Source organism: Dendrobates tinctorius, unplaced genomic scaffold (genome assembly GCF_039654945.1).
Source record: "Dendrobates tinctorius isolate UK_male_01 unplaced genomic scaffold, ASM3965494v1 ptg000081l, whole genome shotgun sequence".
NCBI classification, from domain to species: Eukaryota; Metazoa; Chordata; class Amphibia; order Anura; family Dendrobatidae; genus Dendrobates; species Dendrobates tinctorius.
The window spans coordinates 90,892-118,572 of NW_027361749.1; the positions used below are offsets into that span (position 1 = coordinate 90,892).

The 27,681-nt window shown below is 44.7% G+C and overlaps 1 protein-coding gene across 2 annotated transcripts in view; it reads left to right on the forward strand.

Moving 5' to 3' along the window:
• The window catches only part of LOC141096858 (transcription initiation factor TFIID subunit 4B-like), a 186,563-nt gene that overhangs the window by 75,019 nt on the left and 83,863 nt on the right, over positions 1-27,681 (forward strand). For both annotated transcript variants that reach the window (XM_073583696.1, XM_073583697.1), the window contains exon 7: positions 1,593-1,689. In XM_073583696.1, coding sequence (XP_073439797.1) covers positions 1,593-1,689 — 97 coding nt within the window. The remainder of the gene's footprint in view (positions 1-1,592; positions 1,690-27,681) is intronic.

Consider the following 27,681-nt stretch of genomic DNA (forward strand, 5'->3'; position numbering starts at 1 on the left):
CGCCAAAAAACTGAATTGTGAAAGCAGCCTAAGAAGCAAACAAAAAAATCACTGACCGATTTTTATACACACTTGTGAACCTTCCTTAAAGCTGGTGCATCACTGTAGTTTGTCATTTAATGTATTTCTCCCCCTAACTTGCAATGTGAACTGCAAATAAGGTGATAGTTGTTTTTTTTTTTTTTTTAGCATTGCTTACAGCCATTTGGGAAATAAATTTCTGAATATCAACATGAAGTATAGGTGAACAGTTTGTTCTTTCGTCAGGTCCTGTAACACAGGGTTCCCCAACTCCAGTCCTCAAGGCCCACCAACAGGTCATGTTTTCAGGATTTCCTTTGTATTGCTCAGGTGATAATTACTTCACCTGTGCAATACAAAGGGAATCCTGAAAACATGACCTGTTGGTGGGCCTTGAGGACTGGAGTTGGGGAACCCTGCTGTAACATATTAAGGGTATGTGCACACGTTGCGGATTGGGCTCAGGAATTTCCTGAGCAGATTCTGTGCAGATTTAATGCGGATTGTCATACGTTTTTTGGCCTGCGGATTTCTATAAATAAATGGGTGTTGAAAGGCAGCGGAATCCGCACAAAGATTTGACATGCTGCGGAAAATTGACCGCTGCGGATTCCGTGCGGAATTTTCCTCAGCATGCGCACAGCAATTTTATTTTTCCATTGGTTAACATTGTATGGTCAAACACTTGCGGATGTGCAGTGATTCCGTGTGGAAAATCCGCTACGGATCCGCAATGTGTGCACATACCCGAAAAGGTTTTAACCTTTATTTTTTTTTTTTTTCCTTATCGTCCTTGTTTTAGCTGCCGATTGAAGAGCGTTTTTAGAATTTAGTCTGTGGCTACCAGAACAATAGGTATGAAACAAAGCAAGTTGTTACCAGAGTGTAGACTTTTTGCTTTAATTCTAGAAGTTTTAAGTAATACTGTATTTTCTAGAAGATTAATTAAATTTTTTTATTTTTTTTATGTAAGAACGCAAGAAAAACTTTACAGCGGAAAGTCTATATTTTCGCCACCTCTGGATAGCTTATGTTTAAAAATTCATTGTTTTATTGTCCAAACTGTACGTGTGCTATTAATGACTGTATCCATACTATAGATGCAGAAAGTGGACTATTAATAAGTCACCAAGGCAGTTTTGATGTTTGTGCTTGTTAAGGTCATTGAATTATAACTGAGCCATTGTCCCTAATATCCCCCTTTCTACTCCTCCCCGATCATGCATACATGTCAGATTTTTGTTAAAAAATGACTCGTGTTGTGCAAGAAGCAATATCCACAAGTTGCTTTCGATTGATTGAAATCAGAATTCGGAAGATTCCTTGTTTTAAACAGTTGGTTAAATATAAAGATCTCTTATAAAGATGTTTTTATTTATGGGAAGACAATATAAGATTTCATACTTCCACTTGTATGGGGTTTTTTTCAGTTAATTGAAAAATGTAAGAAACTATTTAGTGTGCCCAATATCTTTTTAGTACTGTTAATAGAGCTTAATATTTAGGTCATATACCATTTTTTTTTTTTTTTTTTTTAAACATTCATTAATTGTTTTTTTTTCTCTTTCAAGCATCAATTGTGAAACAAATCACCGCACCAGGAAATAAAGTTATATCCCTGCAAGCATCTATTCTTCCCATTAAAGAGTCTAGCACTGCATGCTTCAGGTAATAAGACCTTGGAGGGTCAGGGACAAATAACTTTTTGTTTCTGTAGAGTGTGAAAATGCATATCAGATTTTGCAGACAAAAGTTTGAACACCCCTTGCACATAATTAAGATTTTTCAAATGATATTCCTGAAACATGTTATATTAAAAATAAAATAAAATTATATCCATTCTTCTTTGCAGCACTCACGTCAATAAAAAACCATCCTTCCCCTGTCTCCCGGGCTGTACATTGCACGCTTTCCCTGCTGCAGCCGCTTCACATGTGTCTGCAATAATAGTATTTTCTATGCAGCATGCGGATGTTGTGTATGTTGCACAGACAGTGGGGAAGAAAGCCATGTATGAAATTGAGCACTGCTGTTTTGACAAGCAAGACCAGAATTAAAAATAAAAACTATTTGTGCAGATACATATGTGTATTAAATATATATCATACAGTACTGTGCAAATGTTTTAGGCAGGTGTATAAAAATTGCTGCAGAGTATGAATGCTCTTCAAAAAATAGAAGTGCTAATAGTTAAGTTTTATCAAATAAAACCTGCAAAGTGAATAAACAAAAGCAAAATCTATATTGGTGTGATCACTCTTTGCCTTCAAAGGGGCATCAATCTTTTAGGTAAGTTTGCTCACAGTTTATGAAGGATTTCCATAGAGAGGTTGCTCCAAATATCTTGGAGGACTAACCTCTTGTCTTTTGTGTGTGTAGGCTAGCACAAATATTTGTTTTCTTCATGTAAGCCCAAACAGACTTTGTTGAGATCATGTCTCAATGGGGGCCAAATCATCACTTCCAGGACTTCTTGTTCTTCGTTACGCTGTGTAGAGTTCATAAAGACATTGGATGTGTTTGGGATCCTTGTACTTCTAAAGAATAAATTTGGAGCCTGTCACCTTCCTGACTTTATTGCATAGGTATCTGCTTGTATCTCTCTGCATTGAAGACACCTTTAATCTTGTCCAAATTCATATCTCCATTTGCTGAATTGTAGCCCAAACTTTTAAAGAACCTCTCTCAAACTTCACGGTTTCCTGCAGACACTGATTATTGTACCGGCTAACAAACTGCCTCCTTCTCCAAACAGTAGGTGGGAGTGGCTGGGTACCACTGGTTGCTGCCATTTTTGAGCTGATGGCACTGCTGGATATCTTCCAGCTCCAAGGAAAATAGACAGATTATGCTATCAATTTCATTAAATTTTCATGGCTTGCCATTGTGTATAAACGTCAACATTACCCATTTCTTCAAAAGTTGGACAGCAGATCTTGAAAAAATTATATATATATATATATATATATATATATATATATATATATATATATATATATATACTTATTCAAGGTATCTGCCAATTGTCCGAATAACAATTTTGCACTATTATTTTTTCAACCACCTCAAAATGCTTTTCCGTCTATTTTATTGGACTACACATACTCTTGTTTTGTTTGTCTGAAATTCCTTCTCTGTCTAGTACCTCTTTTTCTAGACTATCGCTGTGTGGTGTAGTTCTAGGTCCTATAAAGGTCCATGACGCATCTAATGCAGCACTCATCTTGTACAGTCTGCAGATGCATTTATGCATCATTGTCCTGCTAACAAATAATTGTCGATGTAGTTTTCACTTGACTGAGCAAATGAATTTGGGATCAGACTGGAAAACTCTTAATTTAAGATTCACTCTTATTTCTAATGGGTATAGCAGCATGCTGAAGAGAGACACAGGAAAGTTTGTATGCAGCAGGTTTCAATCACCGCTGAGCAGAAGCCTGTAAGCTGGATTTATACTTTTGATACATACTACACAGTGTGGTGTAGTGACCACTGTGTCCGCTAGGGGGCGCTGTGTGGATGTCCTAGGAGAAAGGATGAATGGCAGAGTCGCGAATGACCATTATGTATCTCAAGGTGGGTGGCCTTGAGATGGAGACTTGTGTGTGTTGATCAGCAGTGATACTGCTGACGTGTTGTTTCAATGTGTCAGGGAGAAGTCTCCAGGTAGCTGGGGAGACGGGCGGACCCAGTTACCTACAAACCCACCCAGGGGGTGTGTTTAAGAACGCTATTGCAAAGTGTGTGTGAAGGGTTCAAGGACCTGTGATGAGTTCATAGCCATGTGACCAGGTGGGCGTGGCTACGGACCATGTAAGGTGGCCAGGGTAGGTCACATATGGTGAATGCAGGGACCCGGTTGGTCCGTTTGGAAGGTCTCGCTGGGAGATGTCTGCCTCCCTGAAGTGCCTGTGTGTAATGGCTGCACGTGTCAGAGTTCCCAGAGGAGGGAATGGACGTCTGCAGCATGGAGAAGCAGCCATGAGGTAAAACCCTGACTGGGTAAGAACTGTGAGGCTAGAAAGCCTGCGCAGTGCACATTGCATAACCTGTGTGAGTACAGGATAATCAGAGTGCAGCTCTGTCATGGACGCTATGCCGTTTGATATGAACTTTATGTTGCTGGTGGGTTTATGATGCCTAATAAACCGCATGGAGGTAAGATTTTGTGGAAAACCTGTGCCGGGCGTGATAATTTGGCTGCCAAGCGAGTGATCCCCTATGTGAATGACAGTGCTACCTGTTGTGAGCTCATCTGTTCATTCATCTTTTGTGTCTGAGGATCTCCCTCTTCTGGTGAAGGAAGGAAGTGAGGCTGATTTAGATGAAAGAAACCAAACACCTGAGCAGGTGGATGGTGACTGGGTATGGGAACTTCAGACTGAATATAAGGCAGCCGACGCCCTTCTGAGTCGCTGGTGATTTCTCTGCTGGATTCTTGGAGACCAGTCTGATTACTGCTTCCCAAAGATAAGTTTTTGCTCTGCTATTGAACTTATTAGTTTTGGTTTTGTTTACTTTGTTTTTTGGAGTTCAGCCATCCCCGGCCGGGGGTGTGCTGGATTCTTTTTCCTTGATCAGTGTTCTCTTTTGCTCTGCTTCCAGAATATTCTGAGTGCTGATATAGGGTTTGAAGTCTAGTGACTTCAGGGTCCTTTTTGCTTATCAGTTGGGTTGGTAATATTTTTAGCAGGGTTTTCTCGGATTGCAGACAGCAGCTTTTCTGTCCTGTCCTTTTTAGTTAGCTTGGGCCCCATTGTTTGCTCAACCTATCTTTCTATCTGTGTTAGTGTTTTCATCTTGCTTCACCGTCATTATATGTTGGGGGCTGCCTATTGCTTTGGGGTCTGCTCTGGGGCAGTCAGTTTTTCCCTTTTCTCTCTTTAGGCTTATTTAGATCTCCGGCTGTGATGAGGTGTCTAGGATCACCGTAGGAACACTCCACGGCTACTACTAGTTGTGTGATAGGATTAGGGGTCTGCAATCCGCTAGTTTCCAACCTCTCTGATTTTCTGGGCTGAGCTTGTGTTTTTGTTTTTTCCTCCTCGGTGACTCAATCATAACAGCTACCTCACAATAGGCATTTCAGCCTTATTGCAGAAGTAAACAATTCATGACTAGTCTAGACTCCACACTCCAAATTATTATACAAATTGGATTTAAGTGTAATAAAGATGTAATTTTTCCCTTCACCCATGACGGCACACCTGAGAGAGGGATCCGCTCCGCCAGGACAGGAACCTACTGAAATATAAGGGGCGGCACCTCTCCCCCGCTTCAGTTAGGTTCCTGTCCTGGAACGGGATCCCAGTCTGACAGCGGCGGTGCCTGTCATGGATGAAAGTGGTCCCAGGGCCGTCCTGGCATGGGAAGAGCAGGTCAGCTTACCTGCAGCGACGGCCGTCGGTGGCCTGGAAGCGCAGTCCCCGGGGATCCTCCTGCAGGCCCCGGGTTCGTGCAGGTGCGGTCAGGCGGCCTCTGTAGCGGGGCGCTCCTCCGTGCCTCCGTCCCCTTGTGCGCGCCCGATCCTTCTCCCTCAGAACGACAGGGAGAGCCGGGGGCGGTTTTCGGCGTCTGACGTCAGCGGCACGGGGCACCCTGGGAGTGCGCCGGCTGACGTCACAGGCACAATGGCTAGATGGCGCCTGGTGCGACGCTGGCAGCAGTAAGAAGAATGGAGGGCGGCTGGCGGTCGCAGGGGGGAGGGGAAGACGCGCTCACCGAACGGAGCTATTTAAAGGAGGACGAGGAGCAGGGCAGCCAGGTGATACAATGGCGTCACAGCAGGAGCGTTCACCGTCTACATCATCTCTGCCCCCATCGCAGACCTCTGCACGTAAGCATGGCAGCCGCTCAAGTGGCAAAAGCAGCAGCCACCCGAGCCACAGATCGAGAGTTTCCTCGAGATCGAGAGAGCATAGACCACATGCTCCAACACAGCCTCGGAGTCCGGTACCCGACTTTATGGGTGGTGAGTGATCTTCGTGAATGTTAGACCAATGCTAAAAGGGTCCTTCTTGTGTGTTATTTTTCCTTAGGGAAAAGGCAGAAAAGCAGGGAGCAAAAGGATTAGTGTGCCATATGTCAAATCCCCCTAGTGAGAGATTGGCAAAAGGACGTTTGCGCCAGCTGTATCCAGTGAACTATGGCGAAGGAGGTGCCGAGCCTGCAACTAACTTCAGATCAGTCATCAGATCCGAGGTGGAAGGGTCACTTAAAATATTTTTAAAGAAAGAGTAGGAGAGATTCCCCTAGTTCTTCATCAGACTCCTCCTCGGCTGAGTATCAGGCTGAACACATGTCGTCGTCCTCCTCCTCCTCGGATAGTGATACGGGGGGCAAGCCGTGTTTCCCGGTAGAGGATACGGATGCTCTCCTTAAAGCCATTAGAACAACCATGGGCCTACAGGAGGAGAAAACAACTAAGTCCCTAGAAGACGTCATGTTCGGGGGGTTACCGGAAAGGTAAAAGCGTACCTTTCCAGTCAATGAGAAAATCCAGGCACTCATTGAAAGAGAATGGAAGAAGCCTTCCTTCCTCCTCAAAAAGGAGATATCCCTTTGAACCTAAAGATACGGAAATATGGGACAAGGTCCCAAAGATTGACGCAGCAGTGTCCAGATCGTCCAAAAAAATCAGCCCTGCCCCTAGAAGACTCAGGGGTACTGAGAGACCCGCTAGAAAAGAAAGCAGACTCCTACCTAAGACATACATGGGAAGCAGGGGGACTGAAGCCGGCAATAGCTGGCACCTGCACAACACGATCCTTAATGATCTGGCTACAGCAGCTGGAAGAAAAAATTGCATCCAAAGTTTCAAGAGAAATTTTGGCGGATATGTATCTTCTACATGGCGCAGCCGCTTTTTTGGCCAACACCTCGGCCGATTCCATGAGATTGACGGTGAGGGCGGCAGGATTATCAAACGCCGCGAGGCGTGCATTATGGCTAAGGCTGTCCTGGAGATCTACAATCAAAAGCCAAATTGTTCTTTCTTCCATGTGATGGACAATTTCTTTTTGGACAAAATTTGGACGACATCCTGGAAAAAGTAGGTGATAGGAAGAAGGGCTTCCCCAGATTCCCAGGGGTTCAGAGAAGGCCGCCCTTTCGGAGAGTGAAATTCAACAGGGGCCGCCCTCCGGGGGATCGGAAAAGATGGGAGGAAAAAAGGAAGGAGTCTGGATTCATGTTTGGCGAGCTGCTTCATCCGCAAAGAAATCCCCACAATGACGCCGGTATCCCGGTAGGGGGGAGACTGATGCTCTTTTGTCAGACCTGGGAAAATGTATCGTCCAATTCCTGGATCTTAAACATTATAAAAGAAGGCCTCAAAATCCCATTTTTTTTCAACGGCCGAGAGAATCATTTGTGGTGACCCCCGTAAGGAAGGGGATGGAAGAGCAATTGGCCCTGGAGGCAGAAATCCTTAAGCCCCTTTTACATTTAGCGATGCACCAGCGATCCGACCAGCGATCCGACCCGGTCAGGATCACTGATGCATCGCTAAATGATCGCTAGTGAGCTTTCATACAGAAAGACCTCACAGCGATTCAGCAGCGACGCAGCGCACGATACTTACCATTCACACACAGCGATCCTGAAGTCCTCCCGCCCGCCTCCACGCGTCGCTCGTCTCACAGCAGGAAGCCCAGCAGGAAGCGCCCGACGAGAAATGGAGCCGGACATTCTCGCGCGATCAGCGATGAGCAGCGGGGGAGCCGGTCGCTGGTAAGTATCACACATAGCGATATCGCTAGCAATATCGCTATAACGTCACAAAACCAGTGACGTTTTAGCGATATTGCTAGCGATATCGCTTAGTGTAAAACCCCCTTAAGTCTGCTAGACAAACACGTTCTGACAGAAGTCCCAAGCGAACAGGAGAGAAGGATTCTACTCACCCCTCTTCCTAATAAAAAAAAACGGACCAATCATTCAGGACGATTATAAATCTCAGAGGCCTCAATCAATGGATAGAAAACCAGACCTTCAAAATGGAGTCAGTAACTTCGGCCATAAAGCTATTACACCACAATTGTTTTATGGCCGTAATCGATCTGCAGGATGCCTACTATCATATCCCGATCCATCCAGAGTACCAAAAATACTTAAGGGTAGCTCTCTACATCCAGGGCAACCTCAAGCATTTTCAGTTCAGAGCCCTTCCAGTCGGCATATCCATAGCCCCGAGGGTGTTTACGAAAGTCGTAGCGGAGATGACAGCCTTCCTCCGAATCCACAACACAATTATAATACCCTACTTGGACGATTTTCTAATAGTGGGCAACTCTGAACATCACTGCACAGAACAGGTGGAAAGGGTAACAGATACTCTACATAGACTTGGCTGGATGGTGAATATCAAAAGTCAAGACTACAACCCCTAAAGAGGCAAATATTTTTAGGGTTCATCCTGGACTCGGAACAACAATCTTGTCTGTTGACAGAGGCAAAGGTGGAAGAGGTGAGGAATATGACCTTGGCAGCCATAGACCAACCTCACACGACCCTGAGGGGTGCGATGTCCTTACTGGGCACCCTGACAGCCTGTATTCCAGCGGTCAGATGGGCACCATTTCATACCCGTCAACTGCAAGCAGAGATCCTATCGGCACAGAAATCGCTAAGAGGGTGTTTGGAAGGAAGGCTGGAGCTTTCCTTAAAAGTCAAAAACTCTCTCTCAAATGGTGGTTGGACAGGGCGAACCTGGTAGCAGGAACATTATGGCACACACCCGTGTCCGTTGTGATCCTGACGGACGCGAGTTCCTCGGGGTGGGGGGCGCACCTGAGGGGACAGGCAGCCCAGGGACCCTGGGGACACCAAGAGCAAAAAGCATCCTCCAACCTAAAAGAGCTATGGGCAGTAAACAAAGTCTTAAAGTTTATTCCCAGCCTAGAAGGCCGCAATGTCCGGATCATGTCGGACAACAAAGTGACAGTATAATTTATCAACCACCAGGGAAGGACAAGGTTACACTCCTTAATGAACGAAGCCAACTAAATTTTTCACAGGGCAGAACGACATCTGTTCTCCCTAACGGCACTACACATGAGGGGTGGAGAACATACAAGCCGATTTCCTAAGCCGCAACATTTTGAGCAAGTAGAATGGGCCCTAAATCACTTAGTGTTCCAGAAGATAGTGCAACTCTGGGGAGAGCCGGTAATAGACCTCGTTGCCAACAGAAGCAACAGGCAGGTAAAGAGATTCTGTTCAATAAACCCAAAAGAAGAACCATGGGCGGTGGACGCATTGCAATTTCCGTGGAATTTCAAACTGGGTTACGCTTTTCCTCCAGTAGCTCTAATCCCAGCAGTAGTGAAGAAAATAAGAGATCAAACCAGAGTGATCTTAATAGCCCTGTTCTAACCAAAAAGACCCTGGTTCTCGCTACTGCAGATGATGTCCCTTTCAGATCCATGGGTACTTCCAGAGATTCCAGAACTGCTAACTCAGGGTCCAGTATTCCACACGCAAATCAAGGGGTTCCATCTCATGGCGTGGAATTTGATAGGTCACTTAAGAAATAGAAGGTTCTCCACTAGGTTGGTGGAAAAGTAGAAAGCCAGTAACAACTAATATATACGTAGAACGTGGAACAAGTTTTTACAGTTCCTCGGGAAGCCGTTAGACCAAAAACCCCCGATCAAGGCCATCTTAGAATTCTTACATGCAGGACTACAACTGGGCCTAGCAGTAAATACCCTTAAAGTACAGATTTCAGCACTAGGTGCTCTATATAACTGCAACATAGCAGCAAACAGATGGGTAGCCAGATTTATTAAATTCTACCAGAGGTCTAGACCAATTCCATTACCAAGAATAGCATGGGATTTAAACTTCGTGTTAGAAGCTCTCACGAAAGAGCCATTTGAGCCGGTTCACCAACTGCCAGTAAAATATCTCACCCTAAAGACCATTATTTTAGTCAGCCTGTAGAGTAAGTGACTTACAGGCCCTCTCGGTTAATCCACCTTATACCCAGGTGTACCAGGACAGGGTTGTCCTAAAAACAGACCCTGCTTATTTACCGAAAGTTGTATCAGATTTCCACTGTAGCCAGGAGATTGTCCTTCCCTCCTTCTGTGAGAATCCAAAAAACCCAGGATAGGAGAAATTCCACAAACTAGATGTTAAGAGCCCTCTTAGAGTATATATCAGTGACTAGCCAGTGGAGGAGGTCCCAGTCCCTATTTGTAGCCTTCCAGGGTGCCAGGAAGGGCTATGGAGTATCAAAAGTGACTATTGCCAAATGGATTAGGGAGGCCATTAGTGTAGCCCACTCAGCTGGTGACGTTCCAATTCCTGACTGCGTCAAGGCCAATTCCACCAGAGCCATGGCGACCTCCTGGGCTGAAAGGGCAGAGGTATCGATTGAGCAAATCTGTAAGGCCGCTACCTGGGCCTCACCCTCAACCTTTTATAAGCACTATAGATTAAATCTATCCTCCTCGGCTGACTTAACTTTTGGTAGAAGGGTGCTGCAAGCGGTGGTCCCTCCCTAAGGGGTTTCGAAGTCTCCAAAAATCTCTCAGGTGTGCTGTCATGGGTGAAGGGAAAACCACCATGGTTACTTACCGGTAGCCGGTTTTTCCGGAACCCATGACAGCACCCGTATATTTCCCCCCCTTTTTTTTCACCATATGGGTGTGCACGTTAGTAGGGTGTATTTGTGTGATGTGGTGTTGGATTAACATGTGACTAACCGGGAAGTCCTCTCAATGCACTGTAACCAACTGAAGCGGGGGTGAGGTGCCGCCCCTTATATTTCAGTAGGTTCCTGTCCTGGCGGGGCAGATCCCTCTCTCAGGTGTGCTGTCATGGGTTCCAGAAAAACCGGCTACCGGTAAGTAACCATGGTGGTTTTAGCTTTACAAATAAACTCATGGATGGTATTTTGTCTCTGGGCTCTTTGCTTCACTGAAAACATTAGATATTTCACAAAACCTTAAGCACAATCACCGTACTGTAAAGAGATTTGTGATTGAAGCAGAGCACTGACAGGTTTGTGCAGATAAAGGCATAATGAGGTTTTTGCCAGATTAATTCATCGGATTAAGAGCCACTGCTAAAATACCATTCCAAAGCAGCAAACGGGTATTTGCAGCTGCTGGTGAATCCTACGAACCACAAGGTTTGTAGGTTCCTCACTTGTAGTTATGCATAAATCTACTATTTGTCCACTCCTAAACAGTGCTCACAAGCAGAAATGGCTGCAATGGGCTTAGACATACATGAAGACTAATTTTGAAACAGTCTTGTTTACTAATGCATGCTGTGCAAAACTGGACTGTCAAGATGGTTGGTGGACGTCCACCATGTCTCAACAAGACTGCAACATCAATAAGGAGGTGGCAGACAAGTTTTGGGCCAGAATTGCAGTTGGACAGCTTTAGGGTCCCTGAAGGTGGGAAAATGGCCTCTGCAAAGTATACATTTTCAGTCTGTCTACTTTTATGCATGGTACAAACAAAAGAACCATGCTATTTGGCAAAATCATCTTTGTGCATGACCGTGCACACACTCATGCTGTAAAGAATATCTGTCATTGGCTGCTATGGGCATAAAAAGAAAAAGTAGTGGTGTGGCCACCATCCTCCTTTGATCTCAACCCTATTGAGAACCTTTGGATTATCCTCAAGGAGAAGATCTATGAAGGTAGAAGGCCGGTTGCATCAAAATCCCAGTTCTGGCAAGCTATTCTGACATACTGCAGATAAATAGCAGCAGAATAAGGCTATATTCATATGTCCAGTAATGATCTGTTAAAAATGATCCAGCAACAATCTGTTGGCAGAAAAATGTGCAGACACAACTTGTTAGCCCGTTTAAAAAGAAATCTCTTTTGTATCTGTTTTTCTAACATTGAAGTCCTTAGAAATGGGATCCGTTAATTAGCCATCTGTTTTCTCCAATTCGGAACAGATCCAGTAAGCAAAAAATAGAACCTTTATAAGCGAAAGAGAAGAGGATGGTTAATTGTTTCATTTTCCATAGATGTCAATGTTAAAAGGAAAAAAATCCAGCAGAGCTCCGTTTTTAAAAAACGCGCTAACTCACTGTTTTTGCCTTTGTGACCAGGACAAGTTTTACAATTTTGTCAACTGTCACTTTGTGGGTGTAACACTGGAACGCTTCAATGTATCCCAGTGATTGAGATTTTTTTGTGACATATTGTACTTCATGTTAGTGGTAAAATTTGTTTGATATAACTTGTTTTTTTCTTTTTTTCTTAAAATATCGGCGAATCTCTTGAAAATTTTACAGTTAACAAACTTTTAATATTTTTGCCCTTTAAACCAGAGAGTTTTAACAAAAAAGTTCATAAATACCATTTCCCACATGTCTGCTTTACATCAGCACAATTTTTGAAACATAATGTTTATGATGTTAGAAGGGTTAAATGTTGATAAGCAATTTCAAAACCACATTCAAGAAGTTTATTAACACTTCATGTGCTTCACAGGAATTAATGGAATGTGTAAGGAAAAAACGAACATTTAATTTTCCAACAAAAATGTTACTTTAGCACCAAATTTTTCATATTCTCAAGGGTAACATGGGAAAATACACCATAAAATTTGTTGTTCAATTTCTCCTGTGTATGCCAATATTCCATATGTGGTGGAAAACTACTGTTAGGGTGCATGGCAGGGTTCCATAGGGAAGGGGCACCGATTTGAGTTTTGGTATGCAAAATTGTCTGGAATCGATAGCAGGGGTGTCATGTTGCGTTTGGAGGGCCCCTGATGTGACTAAACAGTGGAAACCCCCACAAATTACCCCATTTTGGAAAGTAGACCCCTCAAGGAATTTATCTAGATGTGTTGAACAACTTGAACTCTCAGGGGCTTCACAGAATTTTATAATGTTGAGCCGTGAAAATTAAACACATTTTTCTAACAAAAATCTTATTTTAGCTTCACATTTTTTATTTTCACAAGGGTATCAAGAAAAAAATCGAACCCAAAATTTGTTATGCACTTTATCCTTAGTAGGCCTATGCCACATATGTGGAGAAAAACTACTGTTTGGGCCCACGGCAGGGCTCTGAAGGGAAGGAGCAACATTTGACTTTTGGAATACAAAATTGGCTTGAATCAGTAGCCGACGCCATTTCACGTTTGGAGAGCCCTTGACGTGCCTGAACAGTGAAAAACTAGACCTCTAAAGGACTTTGTCTAGATGTGTGGGGAGCATTTTGAATCCTGAGGGGCGTCACATAATTTTCTAATGTTGAGCCGTGAAAATTAAAAAAAACAAACAAACACATTTTTACAAAAAAAATGCTGTTTCATCCCCATATTTTTAAACTTTTCACAAGGGTAACAGGAGAAAGTGGGTGCCAAAATTTGTTGTGCAATTTTTCCAAAGTACGCAGATACCTCATATTTGTTGGAAAATGACTGCTTGGGAACATGATAGGGCTGGAAAGGGAATGGGCGCTATTTTGGCTGGAATAAGTTTCGGATATCATGTCACATTTGAAGAGCCCCTGACATGCCAAAACAGCAGAAACCCCACAGGTGATCCCATTTTATAAACTGCACCTTTCAAGGAATTCATCTAGGGGAGTATTGAGTATTTTAAGCCTCAGGCAATTCACAAACTTGTATACAATTGAGCTGAGTAAATGAAATATTACTATTTTTTTCCACTAAAATGTAGCTTTGACCCCCAAGTTTGTGATTTTCAAAAGGCATAATCAGAGAAAATGGAACGGTACAATTTGTTATGCAATTTCTGCTGAGTACATCAATACCCCATATGTGGTCGAAAACTACTTTGAGGCGCAGTGCAAAACTCAAAAGGGAAGGAGTGTCATATTACACTGCAGATTTTGCTGCACTGGTTTGAAGGGACCATGTCACATTGGCAGAGTCTCTGAGCTGCCAGAACAGCAGAAATGCACGCAAGTGACCCCATTTTACAAACTACAGCTCTCAATGAATTCATCTAGTGGTGCAGTTATCGTATTGAAACCACAGGTGGGTTACAGATTTATATACCATTGGGCAGTGAAAAATTTTTTACCACCGAAATTTTTTTTTATAGCTCCAGATTTTACATTTTCACACAGGGAAATGGGTAAAAATGATGCTAAAATGTGTCACACTATTTCTGCTGAACAAGACAATACCCTATATATGGCTTTACAGTCCTGCTTAGCCACACCGTGAGGGACAGCGCGCTATTTTGACGTTAGGTAAAAAGATTATTATAGAATAGTTTCCGGACTCCATATACAGAGCCTCTAAATGCCTGAAGAGCAGAATCCTCCCTCAAGTGACCCCATTTTGGAAATTACACCCCTTTGGGAATTTATCTACAGTTTGACTATTTTGGCTCCATAAGTGTTTTCCAGAAACAAGCAGCAGTGGATGTTGCTGAGTGAAAATTGCGAACTGCCTTTGTAGTGACCAGTACGTTGCAGTTACCAGTAGGCTATGCCCAGCTCATGCTTCTGAAGGCACGCGCCCATAAATTAGGTGGGCTTTCATTGCTACAGAAATGCTGAACGTGGACGCTAAATGTGGATTAAGCACAGAAGAGGGGAGCATTTGGATTTCGTCGCCGAGACATTGCATTAAAATGCAATAACGGGCGATCAAAAGATTTTATCAGCACCAAAATAGTATCAATAAAAACGTCAGCTCAGCCCGCGAAAAATAAGCCCCCACCCAACCTGAGATCACGAAAAATGGAGATGCTACGGGTCTCGGGAAAATGGCGCAATTTTTTTTAAACAAATTTTTGATTTTTTTTTTTTTTTTCACCATTTAAAGAACCTAGACATGTTTGGTGTCTATGAACTCATAATGACCTGGAGAATCATAATGGCAGGTCAGTTTTAGCATTTGATGAGCATGGTTAAAAAAAAATCCAAAAAACATTGTAGAATTGCACTTTTTTTGCAATTTCACCACACTTGGATTTTTTTCCCCATTTTTGAGTACATGATATGGTAAAACCAATGGTGTTGTTCAAAAGTACAACTTATCCTGCAAAAACCAAGCCCCCACACGGCCATATTGATGGAAAAATAAAGTTACGGCTCTAGGAAGAAGGGGAGCAAAAACAAACGCAAAAATGAAAAAGAGCAGGGTCTTGAAGGGTTTAATGAGGTTTTGACAGAGGACTGGGACAATAAGCTGGTCAAACATGTCCTACCAAAAGGAATTAGTAATCCAAACAAAGCCCACATTTGCTGGATAATGAGACATACCAAAATTTTCCTATCCTATAAGTCTATAGTGCAGGAGTAATTGGAGCACATGGCAATTGTGGAGCCCTGAAGAATATTTCACCATATCATTGAGGACGAAATCCAGTCTGGAATGGAAAGTATTATCTTTAGGGAACCACAAAGGTCATGCCCTAATTAGTGTAAGGATAATATAAGAATCAAAATATTTACTATGGGAGTATAATGGGTAAATGCTTCATATCCTAAGACCTGTTTCACACTTCAGTTTTTCCTGTCAGTCCAGATCCGCCAAAATAGCGGAAAATGGATCCGCAGGCGGACTGACAGGAACATGTGTGAGCAGATCGGCGGATGTACGGATCCGCCGATGGTGAAGTTTTAAAGAGACATACCGCGTCAATCCTGGAGCAGCATGACGAAATCGGCGTGGGAGCAGATCGGGCGAATCGCGGCAGCAGTAGGAGAGAGATTTTTCATGGCACCCAGAGAGAATTGCGGGTTAAATCAGTGCCTGCCGGATCCGTAGGCAAAAAAAGTTGCATGGTCTGTTCTGAAATCTTTGCGGACGCCAAAATTTTGGCGGATCCGCAAAAATACGGACGCAACGGACCAACATCAGTCAAAATCCGCCGATAATGAAAGTCAATGGGGAAAAAACGGATCCGCTAAGAAAAATGGCGGATCCGTTTTTTTCCCAATTCGGCAGATCTTGACTGATTTGTCAAAAACGGAAGTATGAAACAGGCCTAAAACGAATCTGTGAGTAGGATCATCCCTCCTAAGCAGTCTATATGGGCACACAGGTCATAGGAAGCTGAATAAAATGATACCTTCATATCTGCGGTCTGATGTGGTGTTCCATGGAAATCGATGCAATGTCTCGGCGTTTTGACTCTTTTTATCGCTACGCCGTTTATCGATCAGGTTAATCCTTTTTTTTGTTTTTGTTTTGTTTTTTTTTGTTTTTTTTTGATCGGGCGGCTCTGAACGTGGCGATACCAATTTTTTTTTTTGTTGTTGTTTTTTTTATTTTGAATGGGATAGAAGGGGGGGTGATTTAACCTTTTTATTTTTTTTAATATTTTTAAAAACTTTTTTTTTTTTTGGCATGCTTCAGTAGTCTCCATGGGAGACTAAAAGCTGCCATAACTCGATCGGCTCTGCTACATGCAGGCGATGATCAGATCACCTCTATATAGTAGAATTACTCACTTGCTATGAGCGCCAACCACTGGGCAGCGCTCATAACAATCCGGCACTGACAACCATAGATGTCTCCAGGGGAGGGAAGCGACTTCCGCCATCATAGTACGTCGGAGGCTGTAAATGGGGTAAGGGAGTAAATCACATACAATAAACTAAGAGACAGTGATATTTCCAACTCTGGAATTCAAACAGAGGGCTGAACTCTGTGCTGCTCAAATTGAGGTTCTAGGATATTTTTGTTGTCTTTTTAAATGTGACCAAATCACCAGGCTACAAGGAATAAGTTCTTTCCATTTGAGTCAGGAATTGAAATGAAGGAGAAAATGCAGTTGAGTGCAAGTTAATTTTTGCTGTAAGGCTAGTTTCACATTTGCGTTTGGAGGCGCAGCGGATGCTCGCTGTGAAGGTCCCCCCCCCCCTGCGCCTCCTCCGTTAATCTCCGCCTATGGGCGCACGCCGTTGCATGTGGCCTGCGTACCCTATCTTTAGCATTGTTTACGCAGGCCGTGCACAAGTGTTCTTTTGCCACCGCATGCGTCCTTTTGACAGTGAGGCGATCGCACCAAAATGACACGTTGTTTGGCGCAGGTCGCCGCACCGTCGAAAGGATGCATGCGGCGGCAAAAGCACATCTGCGCACGGCCTGCGTACCCAATGCTAAAGATAGCGTACGCAGGCCGCATGCAACGGCGTGTGCCCATAGGCGGAGCTGACCGGAGGGGGCGGAGCTTCACGGCGAGCGTCTGCTGCACCTCCAAACGCAAATGTGAAACTCTCCTAACAAGGACTTACAGCTCGTGAGAACACTGTTTTTCTGTGTGGGGTTGTGCACACTGACTACAATGCTAAGGGAAGTCACTCTGTCCATGGCTTTGCCATCTCCTCCCTGGCTTTCTGGACTTTCAATTTTAATGTTCCATTTAGGCTATGTGCCCACAGTGCGTGTTAAAACGCACACCAAAAACCGGACTCCTTCCCAGAAATCGCGTTTTTTCCGCGCAATTTCACCGCGATTATGATCGCGATTTTCGTGTGCGATATTCAAGCACTTTCCAAGCGATTTGAAGCATCGCTTGGAAAGTGATTGACAGGTTGGTCACACTCGTCAAACATAGTGTTTGACAAGTGTGACCAGGTTTTTACTATTGAGGCCGTCTATGCGGCCTCAATAGTAAAAGATGGAATGTTAAAATGCTAAAAAAAAATAAAAAAATCGGTGTATATTTACCTTCCGGCGTCCCGAGCTGCATTCCCGGGCCACAGCGTTCCCAGTAATGCCTTGCGAGACCTGTGATGACGTAGTCTCACGTTGCTATAGCGATCTCGCGAGACCACGTCATCACTGGACCGTGCCGCAAGGCATTACTGGGAATGCAGCGCCGGACGCCGGAAGGTAAATATACCCCGATTTTTTTTTTTATTTTTTATTCTTTTTTTACAGGGGTATGGTACCCAGGGCCTGGAGGACAGTCTCTTCTCCTTCACACCGTGGTTACCAACCGCACATGAGGCGCTTAACTTCCCGCATGGTGGGCATAGCCACATGCGGGAAGTAAGCGATTCTCATGCATTCCTATGGGTGTGGAATCGCGGCAGTTCTTTGCGATTCCGCACAAAAGAATGAGCATGCTGCGATTTTTTTCCGCGATGCGATTCTGCCACGGAAAAAAGCGCAGCATTAGCACAGCATGTGCGGAATGCCATAGGAATGCATGGGGGGCGTTCTGTACACGATTTTTAAACGTTTTCGAGCCGAAAATCGTGGCAAAAAACGCTTAAAAATCGCTACGTGGGCACACAGCCTTAGTCTCTCAGCTTTGCCACTGCCCTGTAAATGGTATGGAATACAGACAGCTTGTACAGTTCTCAGGTCACTCAATATACTTTGAAGTACTTTGCCTATGAAGTGTGTCCCCATCACTCTCTATTTATATATTTAATTGGCCCGCTTACATAGTGCAACTAGTTTCCACAGTATTTTATAGACATTTATACTCACAATTTATATTCACGATCAGTATGCCTTTGGCGTGTTGGAGGAAACCAAAGTACCCGGAGGTAACCCAGGCACATGCAGGGAGAACATACAAACTTCTTGCAGATTTTGTGCTTTGTGGGGTTTTGAACTCATGGCCACAGTGCTGATAAGCAACAGTTCACAACCTTCCTGGTCTATTCACCTTTAGACTATCAATAAGTTTCCTATATTCATATCTTTCACATACAAGTTAGTCTATGTAGACTCATTGCATAGACCTATTAAAGGCATCTCTTAACGACTTGTCCTCGTGCTGGTTACGTGGTTGTATTCCATGTCCTGTCATGCTATCTACATTCTACTATAGAAGGTAGAAATGTCCTCTCCAGTTTCCTGCATTACACCAGATCAGTATTTATGCTCAAGGTCAGAATCCTCTTTTTGTGCCTACATCTCGATCACTTCTGAGTAAATCTGTCCAGATTATAAAGTTGTCTTGACAGCAGGGGGCTGACTTCTGAGTCTTGTCGTTGGCACTCGTACTGATAGTGTTTGCCATCAGAAAATGTTCTTAAACCACCCTTCCTTACTTCCTCAAACACTCTAAGCCAGCTTATAGCTTTTTCAGTTAGGCCATGGTCATTTAGCGATCCAGTATTTTCTTTCGTAAACTGTGTCCACCTAGACATCCACTGTTTGGTAGAGTTGAGTGAAACAGGTCGGCCAGATTCATAAGTCGCCGACTTATGGCAAAGTCGGGTTTCGCAGACCGAAACCCGACCACAGCGTGAAGTCGGCCATGCGGTCGACAAAACAAGCACCAAAGTTGGATTTCCCAGAATGCTTGCACGTGACTTTTTTTCAGCCACTGAGCAAGGACGTACACTGTGGGCAACGAGATGACGTGCAGCGTCGAGAGAGAGAGATTTTGCATACTTTAAAAAAGCGGTCCGGCATGTAGTTGTGTTTACTGTCCTCCACTCCCTGTCGACTTTGCTTCCCCATTGACTTGCATTGGGTTTCGTGTTTCAAGTCGGACCTTCGACTTTTCCCGATAGTCGGCCGATTTCGTTCGACTCGACTTTTGAGAAAGTCTGGTTTCATGAAACCCGAATCAACCCTAAAGAAGGCAAAGTCGCTCATCTCTACTGTTTGGCATACTAATTTTTTTTCAGCATGCATTCACAATATTTAATAGCATCTTTACCTGCTCTATGTGCAACAATCTGAATGGTGACTCCCAGAGAGAGCCCCCTTGATTATCTGAATCTCTGGTATGGTGATTTCCATGATTCAGAATTATTTTGAATCATCCCAAGAACAATATCCACATCCTCAGTTTCCAGAACATCAGGATAACCCAGAATTCAAAGCCTTGGATCCCAGAACATAAGGATGGACTAAAAGTTCAGTTCATGATTCACCCCCAGTATCACAAAACTTGTTCAGAACAATCTGGCAGTTGAGTCTCTAGAAAACACTGTGTAGGATGACCACACGACAAAAGCTTCAAATTAATGTAAGTCAATCCACTCTGTTACACCATGTAAACAACTTAGATTTAACCCCTTAATGACCGCCAGTACGCCTTTTAACGGCGGCAGTTAAGGGTACTTAAAACACAGCGCCGCTTTTTAACGACGCTGAGGTTTAAGGGTAGCGTCAGAATTTCTCCGGGGTCTTGGCTGCTGGGGGTAGCAGAGACCCCAGGGAACATGATTCGGGTAGGTTTTGACAGACTCTGGTGTTGCGATCACCGTTAACGGTATAACGTCGACCTCAAAAAACATGTCCTAACAAAGAAATTTTACCACTAACATGAAGTACAATGTCACGAAAAAACAATCCGAATCAGTGGGATCCGTTAAAGCGGTCTAGGGTTATCTAATATATAAAAGCTCAATGTGGGTGTGTGTATGTATGTCCGGGATTGGTATCCACACCGTCGCAGCTACAGCCACAAAATTTCTCTCACCCATGACAGCACCACAGAGAGAGGGGATCTGCCCATCCTGGACAGGAATCTACAGATAAAAAGGGCGGTACCTCCCCTCCGCCTTCAGTTGGGTTCCTGTCCCTGACGTTTGACCTACAGAACCAGCAGCAGCAGCTTATCAAAGAGGAGATCCAGGGCCGTCCCATCCGAGGATTGACAGCGGGGAGGCCCCTGTCACAGCGGGGGTCGGTTCCTGAAGGCGCCACCGCTGCAGCTGACAGGCTGGACAGGGTGGGCGGGAGGGAGAGGACCGAGCCGCCGCTCCGGAAAGGAGGCTGAGGCTGGTGGGGACCCAGAGCACGCGCGGGCCGCGCTATGGTACAGAGGTGTACCAATATGGCGCTGCCTCGGAAATGAACAAACGACTTTCGGGTCGGCGCACTCCCCGGACAGAGAGCGGTGCAGCTTGGGAGAGGAGGTGATGTCACACGCCAGGAGATTCGAAAATGAAAGCGCTGAAAGTGCTCCTGGCTGGAAGCGTCCCGGAAGTGGGGGACGAGAACAGCAGGAGCAGCAGCCCAAGCAGGAGCCAGGCAGCAGTGACACTACCATCTCCGGCAAAAAAGAGCGGACAGGCGTGGTGACTGTTCTAGTAGCCACTCCACGCAGCGCAGCAGATCGGCTGCATGAGCAGTCACCATCCTTGGATCAGCCCGTATGGGACCTGAATCCACCTCCCGAACTAGTACCTGCAACTGCGCATACCTGGTGAGTGACCTTTGAGAATGTTCACCATTGTAACAGACTTCTTTTCCCTTATCAGGGAAATAAGAAGGGGGAAAACAAAGAACGGGGTATGCCCCACTGGTAGCAGAGCCCTACCAATCTCATGAGATAAGAGGCTCCGTGAATCCCGCGGACCTAAGAGCTGTAATCAGTTCAGAGGTTGAGTACCCCCCTTTTCATCCCTGACATGGGGGGGAAAAGTTAAAGGGAGGGACGCCATAACGGGTTTCCAGTCACATGCCTCGACGTCAGAGTAGATTACCTCACATACCTCGGACACCGGCTCATCATCCTCAGACGAGCAAACGGGAGGGCGTCATTGTTTTCCCCTAGAGGAGGTAGACACGCTGGTAAAGGTAGTAAGATCTACCATGGGGGTGGCAGACCCTTGCCCTGATAGGCTAGTGCAGGACATAATGTTGGACTGGGCCAAAAGAAACGCAGGGTGTTCCTGCTAAACGAGAATGTATGGGGGGGAAAAAAAGGGGGGAAAAGCTGGATAGGCAGTCCCTTCCCTTAAGAGGAAATATCCCTTTGACGAAGGGGCGTCCACATCTTGGGACAAGGCCTCGAAATCCAAAGAAGCTGTCGCCAAGGCCTCAAAAAAAAAAAAAAAAAAAAAAAAAAAAAAAGTTTGCACTCCCCTTTGAGGACAGGGGTACGCTGAATCACCCCTTAGAAAAAAAGGCCAATAGCTTCCTCAAGGGTGCTTGGGAAGCAATAGGCCAGCTATAGCGGCAACATATACCTCCAGAGCCTTATGGTATGGGTGGATCAACTAGATAAATAGTTGAGAAAAGGTACACCCAGGAGAAAAGATTCGGGAATCTATTCCAAGAATAAGGAGAGCAGGCGGCCTTCTCGGTGGACTTATTAGCCGACTCAGTAAGATTATCATCCAAAGCGGCAGCCCTGTCAAAACGCAGCCCAAAGAAAGTTGTGGCTCAAATGTTGGCCAGGGGATTTAAATGAATTTAAATGAAGCTATGCTCGATCCCCTGCGAAATCAAGTTCCTATTCAAGGAGACGTTTGGATGACATCCTCCAAAGGCAGGGGATAAAATGAAGGGATGCCCAAACCTGGGGCCTATAGCTTTTAAAAGGTCCTTTTCATAACAAAGTTCTTTCAGAGGAGGTCACCGAGGGAACAGGAATGGGATGAGAGAAGAGGAGATAGAGGTCCTCTTTGGTAACTTATCCTGAGACAAGAAACCTTCTGACAGTTTGTGGAACGAAATCTTGGACAGCCCTTGGTTATTAATTCTGATTGCCTCGGGCCTAAGGATAGACTTTCTCTCTCCCACCTCAAAAAATACGTAGCAACTCCACTAAGATCCTCTTTACGAGAACAAAAGCTCTCGAAAACGAGGTCCTAAGCTTGGAAAAGAAAGGAGTCCTCCATGAGGTTTCCCTGCAGGAGAGGGGCCGAGGCTTCTATTCCCTTCTTTTTCTGGTGACCAAACCGGACGGCACCTTCCGGATAATTATAAATTTGAAAAGTCTAAACGTTAGTCAAAAAACAAAAATTCAAAATGGAGTCAATCAAATTGACCCCCAAAATCCTGTTCCAACACTGCTTCAGGACAGTATTAGATCTCAGCGACGCATATTATCACGTCTTCATCCACGAAGACTCCAGAAAATACCTCAGACTGGCGGTCGCTATAGAGGGCGAGATAAAAGGGGTCCAATACCGGGACCTTGCCGTTCGTAATATCTATAGCCCCACGAGTATTCACAAAACTAGTAGCAGAAATAATGGCCTGCCTAAGGGAGCAGGACAAATTAATAATCCCATATTGGACAACTTTTAATAGCGGCTCGCCCCTAAAATGCAAGGAACAGAGGGACAGAGTGATGAACACTCTACCGAACCTCGGCTAGCTTCTGAACCTGAGAGAATTGAGGTTGGAGCCAACACGTTCGGAAGTTCCTAGGACTAACACTGGACTTAAACACCCAAGAGCAATACCTCCCAGACCGCAAAAAAGAGAGCATCACTCAAATGGTAGCAAGAGCGATTCAGAACCCTTCCATGACACTAAGAAAAGCAATGTCATTACTAGGGTGTCTCTCTGCCTGCCTACGGGCGGTCCAATGGGCACAGCTACATACGAGACATCTCCAATGAGATGTATTAGCCAGCCAGTTAGCATTACAAGGTCACTTAGGGGGCCGCATTCTCGGGCCCTGGACGTTCTTATGCTTCCGTGGACACAGAGCCTAATGTATGCCTTTCCCCAGATCATTCTCATTCCGGCAGTCATAAGGAAAGTCAGAGAGGACGGAGCGAGAATGATACTAATGGCTCCCTTCTGGCCAAAAGAACTTGGTTCTCCTGGCCGAGAATGCTCTCAATAACCGACCCTTGGGTCCTACCAGATCTCCCAGACCTACTGTCTCAGAGACCAGTGTTACACTCTCGAGCAGTGAACCTCCATTTAACACATGGAATTTGAAAGGGCACTGCTGAGGGAAAGGGGTTTCTCTGAAAGCCTAGTTTCTACACTACAAAACAGTAGGAAACCGGTCACAACAAGAGCCTATGGGAGAACTTGAAGGAAGTTTCTGTCCACCTCCAGGGTCCAGGATGGAGTCCAGATTGACAAAATTCTTGAATTTCTGCAGAGGGGCTTAGAGCAGGGACTGGTGGTTAACACACTGAAAGTACAGATAGCGGCCTTAGGTGCCTTTTTATAACCAAGATGTGGCAGGCAATTCCCTGGGTAGCACGGTTTCAGGGCCGCAACCAGGTCCAGGCCAATAGTTAGCCTGAAATTACCATCATGGGACCCGAATCTCGTACTAACAGGTCCCCCATTTGAACCTATCCAGTCAGCTCCCCTTAATATCTTATCATTAAAACTGTGCTTTTAGCGGCGCTAGCATCGTCTCACAGGGTAAGCGATATTCAGGTTCTATCAACAGCGCCACCGTTGACCAAAATTCTAGAAGATAGTCCTCTTGAAGCCTGACCCGGCATATCTACCTATAGTGGCATCACATTTTTCATAGGTCCCAAGAGGTAGTCCTTCCTTCTACCCAAATCCCAGGAATAGGGGAGAAGAAAGACTTCACACCCTAGATGTGAAGAGGTGCCTAGTTCAGTATTTAGAGGCCACCAAAGGATGTAGGAAGGCTCGCTCTCGCTCTATGTTTCCAGGGACCTCGGAGGGGACTCAAAGCATCTAAGAGTACCCTGGCAAGATGGATAAGGGATGCGATTGGCATATACATCCAGTGGGAATACCATTCCGGAGGGGTTGAGAGCTCATCCCACAGGAGCAGTAGCAACCTCGAGGACTGGAAGATCCGAGGTATCGACAGAACAGATCTGTAAGGTGGCCACCCGGCCAACACCTTCTACTTCTTTTCAGACACTATCATTTAGAGCTAGCCTCTGTCTGACCTGACCTTTGGGAGAAGGGTCCTTCAGGCGGTGGTCCCTCCCTAAGCTACCAATCTCTGTAATTCTCTCCGTGGTGCGGTCATGGGTGAGAGAGAATAGCTTAGTTACTCACCGATGACGGTGTTTCTCGGAACCCATGACAGCACCCGCTTATTCCCCCCCCTTCACGAGTGTGGTGAGCACGTTTTACTGTCCGTGGAGTGTTTCTGTTTAGGCACGGTGCTTCTTGATGATAAGCAATATTTTATAATGTGTATATACTTCCGTTTAACTAATCTGGAGACCCTCTGATGCTCTGTAACCATCTGAAGGCGGAGGGGAGGTACCGCCCTTTTCATCTGTAGGTTCCTGTCCAGGATGGGCGGATCCCCTCTCTCCGTGGTGCTGTCATGGGTTCCGAGAAACACCGTTATCGGTGAGTAACTAAGCTATTGGCACGGTCACACGTCTGGACCCCGAGAGCGTCATAGGCTATGTTGTGAGGCAAAATTTTACCCCTATCTACATAATGGGGGAAAAAGTGTATGTATGTATGTATTGGCATCTGCACCGTCGTAGCTACAGCCACAAAATTTTGCACAGCCACACATCTGGACCCCGAGAGCGTCATAGGCTATGTTGTGAGGCAAAATTTTAACCCTGTGCATTCCAATTCACCAAACAATCTTGCCCCTATCTACATAATAGGGAAAAAGTGAAAGGAAAAGTGTTGGAGGCAAATTGACAGCTGCCAGATGTAAACAAGGGGGACTTAAAGAATGGGAGCGATGGTGCCAAAGAGTATATACTGTACAGTTGCTAAGGTGGGGCCCTGACATGGGAAACTCACCACACATGGGGATATGAACACACACACAAAATGCACCACATATCACCACGTGCTTCAACACCTATACCACCCTCAGCACACATTTCACCACAGATACACCAACCTCGCCACATAAAAGTCGAAACACAAAAGTCGCCACTCAAAACTCGCCACGTTGTCCCAGAGCTGTTTAAAAGATGAAAAATGAGCTGTGATTGGTTGCTATCAGCAACAGTTTTCTTTTGTAGACAGTTGTGGTAACTGAGGCCTATTATTCTTATCATTTCTATGGTGTTATCGTCCTTCTGTAAAGCTGTAAATTATTACCGTGCCAACACAGACCACCCTCTGACAGACTGCAGGGGGAGCCCAGTATCATGCAGGATAGGATTAGATACACGGCTCAGCAGTCAGTATCACACAGGATAGGATTAGATGCACGGTTTTTATGTGCAATATAATCATTATAATTTGTTATAACTAACCACAGTTGGTTACTATGCCCAGGCAACGCCGGGCTCTTCAGCTAGTAGCCTCATAAAGTGACAGTGGACAGAATTGTACAAATTGGCCTGGTCATTTAGCTGCAAATTGGCTCTGTCACTAAGGGGTTAAACCCCACAAGTGAATCACAAACAGGAGATGACCCTATTCATACAGGTCAAACTTAGGCTATGTGCACACGCTGCGGTTTTTGCTGCGGATCCGCTGCGGTTTTGGCAGACCGTGTACAGTAGCATGTTATCCTATGTGATTTACAATCTGCTGTGCACATGCTGCGGATTTTTAACTGCGGAAAAACTGCGCTTTTGAATCCGCAGAAAGAAATGACCAGTCACTACTTTTCTGTGGATTCTGCTGTGGTTTACCATCTCCTCCATTGTAGAGGTGATAAACCGCAGGTCATTTTACCTGCCGTTTTACCTGCGGTTCCGCAGATACAAATCCGCAGACCAATCCGCAGCGTGTGCACATAGCCTTAAGAGTCAAAAATCCTATGTGAAACAGTGTGTTAAATCAAAGATTCTTGCCACAGTTTTGATGTTTCACAGAAGTCATGATCACCGTCTGAGTGTTCAGCCTTTCGAGTTGTGTCAACTCCCGGGTTTTGGCACCAAATCAAACTAATTTCAGATCATACTGAAAACATTTAATTTGTGATTCACTCTGGTTTGTAATTGGTGTAGTAGAATGCTGGAGCGTAAGAGACAAAGTAACATTTGTATGCAACAGGTGTCTATCGCTGCTGAACAGAAGCCTGTAAGTTTTATTTCTACCGTTGATAATTCACAGGCAGTTGGACCTTATAGCAGAATTACTAAAGCCAATTATGACTATTCTACAGGGTGGGCCATGTTTACGGATATGCCTAAATAAAATGGGAATGGTTGGTGATATCAACTTCCTGTTTGTGGCACATTAGTATATTGGAAGAGGAAAACTTGTCAAGATGGGTGGTGACCATGGTGGCCATTTTGAAGTTGGCCATTTTGGATGCAACTTTATAAATGGCCCACCCAGGTGTATTCATATAAATGGCCCACCCTGTATATTATGATGCATGCATATAGAAATGTCTATTAGGTGTTTGAGTCCGGATGGTACCTGGAGTGCTGCAAAAAGCAACTTGTAAAACTAGAAACTTACCCTGCATCTCCCACTCCTCTTGCTCAGGAATGTTAAACATAATCATTAACCCATTATAAACCCATAGCGGGGATGATGTGGTTGCCATGCTGTTAACCAACATTAATTGCCTTTAGTTCTGAATAAATGCTTTTACGTTACAACAAATATCTACTCTACTTCTCTACATGTAATAAGTAAATGTAGCTTAGGACCTAAAATATCTTATTTCGAGTTAAACAGAAGTTAATGGAATATTCCTGTGTAATGTTTCTCTTGGGCACATTTTTTCCTCCGTTCTTTTAGTAGATATTTCTTTGCATCAATTCTACCATGAATGCCTTATTGACTCCATTCAAGTCACTGCTTGATGTCAGCGAGACATTTTTTTAACTCTAATATGAGTTTCTGTTTCAAAACTGATAGGTCTCGAAGTTTCTTCTTCCTTTAGTGATTATCAGCTTCTGTTACATCAGACTGTGTATGCTCTTTATCACTCGGCCACTGATCGTCTTCAGACTTTGCTATAACAGAGTTTTGATGAGCTGCAGGACATCGGCGGTGCTGATTCGCTTTAGCAGTTACATGGCACAATGTCGCATGACCACCCCAAGAGAATAGCAGCACAAGCATCTCTTGAAAGGAGACGCTGCATGAGATGAATATCGATTGCTTTTTTTCCTGTGGGTCGCTCATT